Source organism: Tarenaya hassleriana, unplaced genomic scaffold (assembly GCF_000463585.1).
Source record: "Tarenaya hassleriana unplaced genomic scaffold, ASM46358v1 Cleome3, whole genome shotgun sequence".
In the NCBI taxonomy this organism is placed as follows: domain Eukaryota; kingdom Viridiplantae; phylum Streptophyta; class Magnoliopsida; order Brassicales; family Cleomaceae; genus Tarenaya; species Tarenaya hassleriana.
Genome location: NW_010966177.1, coordinates 1,164,090 through 1,174,434, shown reverse-complemented (window position 1 = coordinate 1,174,434; position 10,345 = coordinate 1,164,090). Strand labels below are relative to the sequence as shown.

Here is a 10,345-nt window from a genome sequence, read left to right as displayed (position 1 = left end):
GCTGAAACAATGGTTTTTGAGGTACCATGGTGTTAAGCATTCATTCTTCATCTTATTTGCTGTGTACTGTATGCTGCTTTTGGGTTCCGTGGCTTCCCTCTTTCTTGTGTTTTTGTGATAAGCTATGGTGATAAATAGTATTTCTTTTTTGTTCTTGTAGCTTTTCCCGGAAGTTGCTCCCAACACAGCAGATAATTTTCGGGCACTCTGCACAGGTTTATTTTCCTGCTTGCTGGTTGTTTCCGCATTGTGATGTTTAGTCCAACTTTTTATCCATCTTTTCTTTTAACTTTCTCTTTTGAAACCTTTAGGCGAGAAGGGTGTTGGACTCAGAAGTGGAAAACCTTTGCACTACAAAGGATCATTTTTCCATAAGATTATCAAAGGTTCCATGGCACAGGTTTGTCTTTCCATCTTTTGTTTACCTGACATAAGATTTGTTTCCAGCTTTACCTTTAGTTTCCTTCTCAACATTGCTTGGATGTCTGTCTTTTTAGTCAGTTGCTATGTTTATGCTGTAGGATACAGGTCCGATCGCCATGCCTGCTTTTCTTGTGATATAGTTTTAAGGTTGTACTACTAGTTGTTCATTCCCAAATGTTTCTGGACCTTCTCATGCCAAAACTATATTTTTGTGCAAAAATCAAAATCATGATTACCAGTGTTCTAACAAGTCATGATGCTGAATTTTGCAGGCTGGCGACTTTGTGAATCGAGATGGTATGTGTATACTGCATATTTAACTCATTGTGTGATTCAATTTTTCTTTTTGAGATCAAGATATCAAGTAGGTATGTCAGTGACATTTATTTGTTTTCTGCCATCTTTTATTTATAATTATATTGCATTTCTTTGTCTGTTAATCAACTGCGATTAAACAAGTAAAATCTAATCGAAAAACTCAAATTCTCGTGCATTCCAAATGTCTTGAAATGATATTGAAGTCTGATGACCCTTTTGGTCCTTGAGACTGCGTTCATAAGATATTTATGTGGGGGTTCTTAGTTTTGTCTACCCAAATAATTTCCTATAAGTTATGCAATCAACAAACGTAATATTCGTAAACTCATCATCCTTTGATCTGTTTTAATTTTTAAATATTTCATCTGCCTGCTAGGTACTGCTGGGGAAAGCATATTTGCAGGAAAGTTTCCAGGTTTGTTTGCTGTTAACGTTTTCACTACCATTATTTGTTTTTTTTTTCATCCCAGTAAAACCTGTGTGAAGCTGAGAAGTTTTGAGTACAGATATTTCCTCTATATATCTTCAACGCTAGTCATTTATGAACAAAAACTAGTTTATTCTCGAAGGCCTTGTGTTATTTACTTCTCTGTTGATGCTTCTATCTTGTAATCGTATTCCATTTGTTCCTTTGAACGCTTTTTTTGAATAATGAAATCAATTTTTAATGTCTACCAGATGAGTTGCCCAAACTAAGGCATGATGAACCTGGTCTTTTATCTATGTCTGTTGATGAACGTGACAAGCTGGGATCACAATTTATAATCACCTTTAAGCCGAATCATCAGCTTGACAGGTTTCCTTTTTCCTCTTTGTTATGCTCCTTATGTTTAGGAAACAACACTTAGTTCAATTCTGAATGTATATCCTATCAACTTGGGGTTTCCCCTCTGTTTTTCTTTTATTTCTGTCCTTGTTTCTGTTTATCAGGCGCAATGTTGTTTTCGGAAAGCTTGTTCAAGGGAAGGAGGTACTAAAGAAAATTGAACGTGTGGGTGATGAGGAAGGTAAACCTACTGTCACTGTGAAAATAATTCGCTGTGGAGAATACAACGAAGGTAAAAATCTTCTACCCGTTGAGACTATCAAAAGCTTATATGATTCCAGCAATGTGATATTGTGATGTGATATGGTACTATATGGAAGACTTTTTAGTATTCGATTTTGAAATTTTTTATTCTTATTGCATAATCTATTCCTATAGACAGGAAGAGAAATGGTCTAAAGAAGGGAAAACACAAGAAATCTTCAAGAGAGAGAAGAAAGAAGAGAAGAAGGCACTATTCATCTGAATCTGAGAGTTCCCCAGATTCTGATACAGATTTGTCTGAGTCTGATAGTGAGTCAGATTCATCTCTTTCCTCATCATCTGGCCTAAGCTCTTCAAGTGATGACAGAAGGAAGAAAAGAAAGAGAAGTTCAAAACGAGATAAGCACAGACGTATCAAACGAAGAGATAAACGGCGAGAGAAAAAGCAAAGGAGGCATGATAAGAGATCAAAGCGCAAATCGAGAAGGTTGTAAGTGATGTACCTCTACGTATTTATCATGATGGTGGTGTCGTGTCAACCTTCATTGCTGCTTAGGAATCCTTCTCTACTCTGAATGTTCCATTTACAATTGCATTTTCATTACTAGGATGTAGAATGCTGAAGCACGAGCCTCAATCATACATTAGTTATTTTTTTCCTTGTGATCTAGGTTTTATTGGTCATTTACATAAACATATATTCTGAAAGCCATTCTTACCGTTCCTTATACCTGGTTTATCTTTTCAGTCCCCTGTAAACTATATTTAGCTGGTTAGGCAATTGAGAATAAATCTTGGAGTCAATTCCCTTTTACCCTTTCAGGTCTCCAGATAGTCTCACTGATGAAGACAGTAACAGTGAAAGTGAAACCAGTATTAGTGATGCTGGTGCTGATGTTCAAGGAAAAGGGCGGAAGCCTAAAACATCCTCTGCCAGAGCAGGTATTATCAAAATTTTAATTGTCAGTTGAATCTGCATCCAATAGCTCTGTTATTTGAGTTGTTACTTGTTTGTTACCTCTTTGTGATGATCTTTCGGAACTGAGGAATTGAGGATAATGGAGGAGGCCAATTATTTGGAAATATTCAATGTGTTCCTCTACTCTACAACACTGTAGATAATTTGTGTTTTCTGATCGCTTTAGATTGCGCTATGCATCTTATTATCGGCCTTTCACAAATGCTTGCGGAGCCTGGAGTTTTATTGGTCTGCATTCTAGTAATATTTCCAACTACAACCTTGAATTAGGGGATTCTCTGTCGGATGTGGAAAAAGGGGCTGAATCTCGTTACCAGGAGAAAAGGGTGGAGCAAGCTTTGCTTGAGAAGGATGATGGTGAAACACCCTTGGAAAACAGAGGCCAGAGAAGCAATGGATTACCAGATGGTTCATCTGAACAGATTTCTGATAGGCATCCTGATGACCATCCTGGCAAATCTAGGTCTAATTTCTATTCTTCCAATATCTTGGCTATTGGTTATCTTTGTTCTTATTCCATATGGATATATTACTAAGGGTTGATGAGCAGGAGCCGGAGCCGGAGCCGGAGCCGGAGCTTGAGTCCTAAGAGAACAGCGAGTAAGAGTATGAGTATCAGTCCCAGAAGAAGTCAGAGTAAGAGCCCAGGCGCAAGTCTTAGGCGAGGTCTGAGCAAGAGCCCTGCTAGAGGAACCCCCCATGGAAATCTGAGAAACAGCAGAAGCAGAAGCCTTAGCAGGAGTCTTTCAAAAAGTGTTAGCAGGAGCCCCATGCACGCAAAAGCAGGAAGAGAGATTAGCAGGAGCCCTGCAAGGAGTATGAGCAGAAGTCCATTCAGAGGGAGGGCAGAGAGGAGTGGAAACCTGAAAAGGAGTATTAGCAGAAGCCCCGTGAGTGCAAGATTAGAAAGGAGTGTTAGCAGAAGTCCAGTGAGGGGAAGAAACACCAGAAGCCCTAGCAGGAGCCCTGTCAGGTCCTCGTCTCACAAAAGCAATAGTAGGACCCCGCCTAAAAAATCATCGATAAGAAGTGGTAGCAGGAGCCCTGTCCGTTCATCTAGAAGAAGTTTCAGCCAAAGTCCCATCCGATCTTCTAGGAGAAGTGTGAGCAGGAGTCCCATCCGATCGTCCAGGAGAAGCATTAGCAGGAGTCCCATTCGATCATCTAGGAGAAGCACTAGCAGGAGTCCCATTCGATCATCTAGGAGAAGCATTAGCAGGAGTCCAGTCCGATCATCCAGGAGAAGCATTAGCAGGAGTCCGGCTAGAGCAAGGAGAAGGTTTAGTAGAACCCCATTTTGGGCACGAAGCAGGAGCCCACGCCGTAGATCTTCGAGGAGCCCAACTCCTGTACGGAGGCCTAGATCACCTCCCTCTGATCGCAGAAGAAGTTTGTCAAGAAGTGTTTCTCCTGATGGGTCTCCAAAGCGTATTAGACGTGGAAGAGGTTTTAGCCAGAGATACTCCTATGCGCGCAGATACAGAACCCCATCTCCAGATAGATCCCCTGCAAGATCTCATCGCTACGGTGATAGAAACGATCGTGATAGGTGAATAACATTTGTTCGTAAAACTAATTTATAATTACATCACGCTTCCATTGCATCGTAACCCAGAAACCATATCTTTTTCGTGTATACATGTAGATATGGGGGCTACAGAAGGTACTCAACAAGACGGTATAGAAGCCCACCAAGAGGAAGAACACCTCCAAGGTGAGCTACATTGCTAATAACTTAAGCTATTTGATTTGGATGAGATTCTTAACAGTCACTCCTCCAAGTTGTAGACGTAGAATGGTTACCCCTTTTCGTCCTGAAGAATTACAATGGTTACCCGTTTTCCGTCTATCTGAAGAACTAAAATGGCTACCCATTTTTTCGTCTATCTGAAGAAACTGTAATGGTTTCCATTTTTGTCTCTGAAGAACTAGAATGGTTGCTGTCACCTGTCTCTCTTCTCACTCCTCTCTAACTTGCAGCACTAGTTCACAAATACTTTACATTTCAGGTATAGAAGAAGCAGGACAAAAAGCCGCTCTGTATCACCTAGTCCCCGTTACCGTGGCCGTCGCTTTAGCCGCAGCCCTATACGTAGCCGTTCTCCACCTATACGTAGCCGTTCTCCACCTTTCACCAAGAGAAGATCACCTTCCCATAGCCCGAGCAGAAGCCCGTCGAGATCAAGATCCTATTCGGGGTCCCCCAGGCGAGCAGGGAAAGCAAGATCAGTGTCAAGATCACCATCCAAGTCAAGATCGCCATCAAAGTCGACCTCATCATCATCATCAGATGGGAATAAGGGTTTAGTTGCATATGACTGAGCCAGGTATGGATCTGAAACAAAGTTTCTTCTGCGTCTTTTTTTTTGTTTCTTTTCCTAAGCGAGAGAGAACCTTATCCTGAGTTTATCATGTCCTTTGCTAAGAGTTTGTGTAACAGTGGAACATCTTAATGTTTGTGTTTTGAGCTCTGTGCTTTTAGGTGTCTTGTATTATTGCAGATGGGTTCATTAATGTCGGCAAACAAATTTTATTCGAGATTTAACGTCTAGTTTCTGTGTTTTTTCTTTCTATTTTCCTGTCTGGTGAAACCACTTTGATAGTCGGGTTCTAATAACGTAGCACTATGTGGACCTAAACATGTCCGAATAAACTATCCATTTCAAGAATTTTGTGAATCTGTTCAGTTTCAGGATTTCGAATGGACATACATCGAATATTCGTGATTTTGGGTATCCGTTTTGATCCGTCTCTTTTAGATTTTGGTGTTCGGAATTCGTCATTGTACTTGTGCCACGACAAAATATTTCTGAGTTTCGGATATCTGTGGGCTGTTTATTTTTGGATATTCATCTATCTACAAAACGCGTATGGATCCGATGACAACGAGAACTCGATCTTCAGATTCGGAGTTGAATGTTAGATGACGAGAATCCGTACGCACGATTATATTTTTGTCTGGTTTGCTTAGGGGTTAGGGTTCCCTTACCACCAAGGAAATGCGTTCTCCTACACCCGTATCAGGTGTAGTGTCCCCTTGGCATTTGCATCTCAATCAACCGACCCATGTAGCTTGTGCCCTTTTTTTTTTTCTTCAGATTCTCAGCAATTTTCGGCCGAAATTTCTCGTCGTCTAATCATAACAGTATCGATTATCGAATATAGCGGATAGAGATGTAGAAGGACGACTTTCAGGTCGGGCGCGAAGGCAAAACATCTCGTCTTCTCCTCAAACGATCTACCGTTCGTGTAAACATAAAACGTTATGTAACCTTCTTCATGAACTCGCATGAGGTTTAATTGTCACGAATTATAACTTTGGCTTCACTTAATGTATGAGAAATCAGTTGTCAGATACTTTGTCACTCCTTAGGATCCAAAGCCAGGACAATGTTTGCGTGTTCCTCAAAGAGAGAAACAATATTGACGTTGATTTCACCCAACGTGGGACAAATCCTAGGCATAGACATAGACATAGACATTCCCTAACCACAAATCTAACCCGGCTTCAAGTTCAATATGAATGGAACAGGACCGAACCCAGAAGTTCTCTCTCTCTCTCTCTCTCTCTCGTATGAACATCAGCAAACAGTATACTATCATGCACAGATACATAGAGCCTTAAGGGGTATTACTAAGTGGTCAATCTTTTGATAACTTGAATTTTGAGAGAGTGATTCGATGGGGAACATATGTAATTTACTACAACAACTGTAACCAGACATGAAACTGAGAATAGAACAAGGAAACAGAAAAGAGAAACAACAACAATAGACTGACTCTCAAGGAAAGATCCCCACTCCTCTAAAACAATAATGTAAGAAACCCGAAACTCAAAACCATTGGACCATCACTAAAGCAAAGACAATTTAGCCATAACTTGGTAACGTAGCGACGAACGACGATATACCTAAACGAAGGCCGAAACTCGCTGAATTCCCTCCAAAACAATAACTCTTCCAAAACCATCCTAACCCTTTAGCTCTTATTACCCGAATTCGCAATTTTCTCAGCTTTGTGAACTCTTCTCTGATCAAGAATCAGATGTGACCAGATCAGTCCCGGGATTCGTTTCGTTTCGCAGCACCTTCTCCTTCCCTCTCTTCCAAGAGCTTTCCAGCCTCTTCATCAGTGGGCTGAGTCTTCTTCTGTGCTTCCTTAGCCTTCAAAGCCTGCAACTTTGAGTGGTTGTAGTATCCAACCCCCAAGAAGGCGAGCCCGTAACCGAACAGATTGATGGGAGTGACCGTGTCCTTGATCACGGACCATGAGAACGCGATCAAGAGCCAATCCTTGACCACACCGGCGACATTCATGGTGAGGGCCGAGGTTTTCCCCACGAGAAGGAACACGGCGAGATTCAAAGCGAATGCGCAGAGGGAATTGGTACCGAAGATGAGGAAATCGAAATGGAAGCTCGAAGTGTCCCTAAGAACTGGGTATTCGACGAAGATCCAAGGCACGAACAGGAAAACCAAACAGCAGGGAGCAACGTAGTAGAGAGAAGTAATCGGATTAAGGTTAATGCCTTTGGAGGTAAGCAAGATCTGGATGAGAACCAACCTCGTGGCCTCGAATGCCACGGCACCCAGCTGAAGAATCACGCCCCAGACGTCGAATCTAGCCTCACCGTACGCAGCAATCGCAACGCCGAACGAGATCGAGAGCATGTTCGTCATGGTGTCGGATTTGAATGTTTCCTTCTTGAACAAGACGCCGATGGAGTAAACGGCGACGGGCATGAGGGCTTTGAGCATCTGGATGAAGGAGACGGAGAGGTAGATGTAGGCGGAGTTGGAGAGCCAGAGGGAGATAGAGTACAAGGCGCCGATGGGGACGATGGATCTGAGGTAGGTGTCGCGCGACATCGAAACGGGCTCAACGACCTTGAAGACCTTGATGAGGAGGACGGCGAGGGTGGAGCAGAACGCCATATGGATCATGGTGAGAGTGATCGGGAATGGCCAATTGTACATCTTCTTGTCGAGGATGTACTTGTTGTAGACAATGACGGTGAAGCTGAGGAAGATCCAGATCGCGACGTAGGTGTAGGAGAGGACGATCTTCTTGATAACCCCCTCGCTGAGCGCCCCGCCTTTTCCCATGGTGGTGGAGAGATCTCGCCGGAGTTGGAGGTTTCCGATGGTGCCGCGGCGGATGTGCGCAGGATAAGGGAGGAGCGGGCGCAGGGTAAGGGGAGATTGGAGTGTGATTATTTTGTGCTTGGGCTTCCGATTTGAAGCTTTCTAATGTAGGAGCAGTTTGGCGTGGCTCAGTATTTATGCCACGTGGCAAAAAAGTCCTCGCGATGCGGGCTTTTAATGGGCCCCACAATACTTTTCTTCCGTTTTGATTTTTCATTTCCTTTTTATTTTAACTTTAAATATTTCCTTTTTTTTTCTCCGAACTAAAAACAATTATTTATTTATAATAAGAAAAAAAAACAAATATAAATGAACCATTGGCATAGGGTATACTATTATTTGAGTAATAACAGCCTGGTTACGTTTCGTCAAGGTTGCTGCGAATGAAGGTTTCGTAGTTATTAACTAAATTAATTAATGCACATTAATTAATAAATAAAGAGTAACGAACAGGGAAGTAACCACGACGAAGAGGGAAAATATAAAAATAAAGTCAACGTATGAAGCGCGTGAGTCGCACGCACTTCCCGTTTCTCACGGCGGTTCTGCTTTCCTTCCCTCGTACGCTGTAACGTCTCGGACACTTCGAAACGGAGTTTCGACGTCTCCGTTGAAAACTAAACAATTGGGCGCCAAACGCTTAGACTAATTGTTTTTTTAGTTTTTGGTAATTTTTTTTTGCTTTTAAGTTTTTGTTTTTGTAATATTTATAGTTTTTATAAAACTTGATTGGTAGAAAATAATCAAAAATAATTTTTTAGTAGTAATACAAAATTTATGTTTAATAATATTGGTAATAACAACGATAATATTAATAGAAAAATAAAAATTTCATAATTTTATTTGTAATATGGTAATGTAGTGATATCAAATTAACGAAAAAAAGATTTGTTAGAGAAACAAAATTCTAATATAAAAAATTCATGATTGAGAATCCTATAATGCTATTGCAAAAATAAACTAAAATAATCTGATAGTTATGTAAAACAATTTTCATATGTACGTTTAATATAAAAATAACATATATTTCATTATCAACATCAACCTCCTTTATTTAGGGAACGGCTTCGTTAATTCTTTGTTTCCACTCATGTCGGTATAAAGTTAAATCTTCCAAAATTTGTAACGATTCCAAATCATTCATAATGACCATTCCCAAGTAAACGTAGTCCTTCTTTTTCTCTCTAATTTCATTCATATATTCTTCACTTTTTATAACCGATGCATATACAAACATGTTAAACGTGTTAGGTTTCTTGAGATTTCATATGCGATTCACAATCACATAGAAATTCGGCTTCTAGAGTTCATGTATCATAAGAGATAACAAAAATTTATCAGCCCTAGAAATAGAATCATTCATGTTGTAGTTGTAATTCTCAAAAAAATCCGAACAACAAAGTGATCAAAAGGTCCAAATCATTTATATGAAAACACATGCTCAAATACCACTTGAAACGATTAAGTATATAACTATAGATTCCTTCTCCAAGTAAATCATCAACATAAATGAACATATGTAACTTATTCATTTTATGAACATACATAAATGGAAAGTAATCTGCATACGACCATCCAAAATCTAAATGTCAATAAAGAGGTAGTGAGTTTCTCAAACCAACATCGAGGAGCCTAACGATTTTAGTAATTGGCATACATAGGATGGTTCCGATTTTGAAAACTCTTGTGGAATGTGCATGTAAATCTCCTAATCTAAATCTTCGTGTAACAAAACATTCTCAACATCCGTCTGATGCACTTCTCAATGTTTAACTGCATTCGCAAAGAGAAACGTGTCTAGTCATTTTTATGGATGAAGCATATATATGTATATGTATATATATGTATTTTTTATTATTTTATTATTAGTATTATTATAATTTTTATATTTGTGTTATTAAATCTCATGTGACTGATAAAATATCATATTATTATGAGAAACTTTTTGTAAAATTAGATTTCCGTCAAAATTGAATAATAAAATTTTTGACTCGACAGAGTCACATGAACAGAGTCATGACTTGAATCTCATACAGCGGTTCGTTCTTGGATCCTCAGACCTGAGATGTCTAGAGTATTTGATATGAGGAGTGGCGTGTCTTGACTGCGTCAAACATCGTCTTTAACCAGATGATTATAACGGCGTTGATCAGATACGTTCACGAATCATATGGAGATAGTAGACATGCAATATGGGACTTGTCACCTCCTTAACAGGAGATATATCGTTGGGTCCTCTCATGGAAATCGGACTATGAAAAACGCGTGGCCACGCTATAGATGAAGTTGCATCTATTTTATTAGTCGATTTGCCAAGACGAGAAAGCAGTTGAACTTGAAGGGTGGCTCAAACCATGCCCTTGTTCAACACATGATATCGTGAGATAAAGGATCAGAACTCGAGCTGTTATTGCCTTGGTTAGATCACCTCTAACTCAATTCAACGTGGGT

At 40.1% G+C, this 10,345-nt stretch overlaps 2 protein-coding genes across 5 annotated transcripts in view; one reads left to right on the top strand and one right to left on the bottom strand.

Moving 5' to 3' along the window:
* Positions 1 to 5,319, top strand: part of LOC104818623 (peptidyl-prolyl cis-trans isomerase CYP95) — a 6,391-nt gene extending 1,072 nt beyond the window's left edge. For 2 of the 4 annotated variants that reach the window (XM_010548267.1, XM_019203248.1), the window contains 13 exons: positions 1 to 21; positions 161 to 215; positions 312 to 400; positions 696 to 720; positions 1,118 to 1,156; positions 1,420 to 1,537; positions 1,672 to 1,799; positions 1,946 to 2,258; positions 2,595 to 2,713; positions 3,021 to 3,213; positions 3,301 to 4,299; positions 4,396 to 4,464; positions 4,760 to 5,319. In XM_010548267.1, coding sequence (XP_010546569.1) covers positions 1 to 21; positions 161 to 215; positions 312 to 400; positions 696 to 720; positions 1,118 to 1,156; positions 1,420 to 1,537; positions 1,672 to 1,799; positions 1,946 to 2,258; positions 2,595 to 2,713; positions 3,021 to 3,213; positions 3,301 to 4,299; positions 4,396 to 4,464; positions 4,760 to 5,072 — 2,481 coding nt within the window. In that variant the 3' untranslated portion in view covers positions 5,073 to 5,319. Of the gene's footprint in view, positions 22 to 160; positions 216 to 309; positions 401 to 521; positions 571 to 695; positions 721 to 1,117; positions 1,157 to 1,419; positions 1,538 to 1,671; positions 1,800 to 1,945; positions 2,259 to 2,594; positions 2,714 to 3,020; positions 3,214 to 3,300; positions 4,300 to 4,395; positions 4,465 to 4,759 lie in introns of those variants that run through there. The other 2 variants (XM_010548268.1, XM_010548269.1) reach the window with 2 other exon arrangements.
* A 1,060-nt stretch (positions 5,320 to 6,379) lies between these two features.
* Positions 6,380 to 7,986, bottom strand: LOC104818622 (probable sugar phosphate/phosphate translocator At2g25520). The gene has a single exon (XM_010548266.2). The coding sequence runs from the start codon at positions 7,853 to 7,855 to the stop codon at positions 6,806 to 6,808; it is 1,050 nt and encodes a 349-aa protein (XP_010546568.1). The 5' UTR covers positions 7,856 to 7,986; the 3' UTR covers positions 6,380 to 6,805.
* Positions 7,987 to 10,345: the final 2,359 nt, after the last annotated feature.

Excerpts from the sequence above, each read along its gene's own strand:
- LOC104818622 (XM_010548266.2), bottom strand. The coding sequence starts at position 7,855 with ATGGGAAAAGGCGGGGCGCTCAGCGAGGGGGTTATCAAGAAGATCGTC.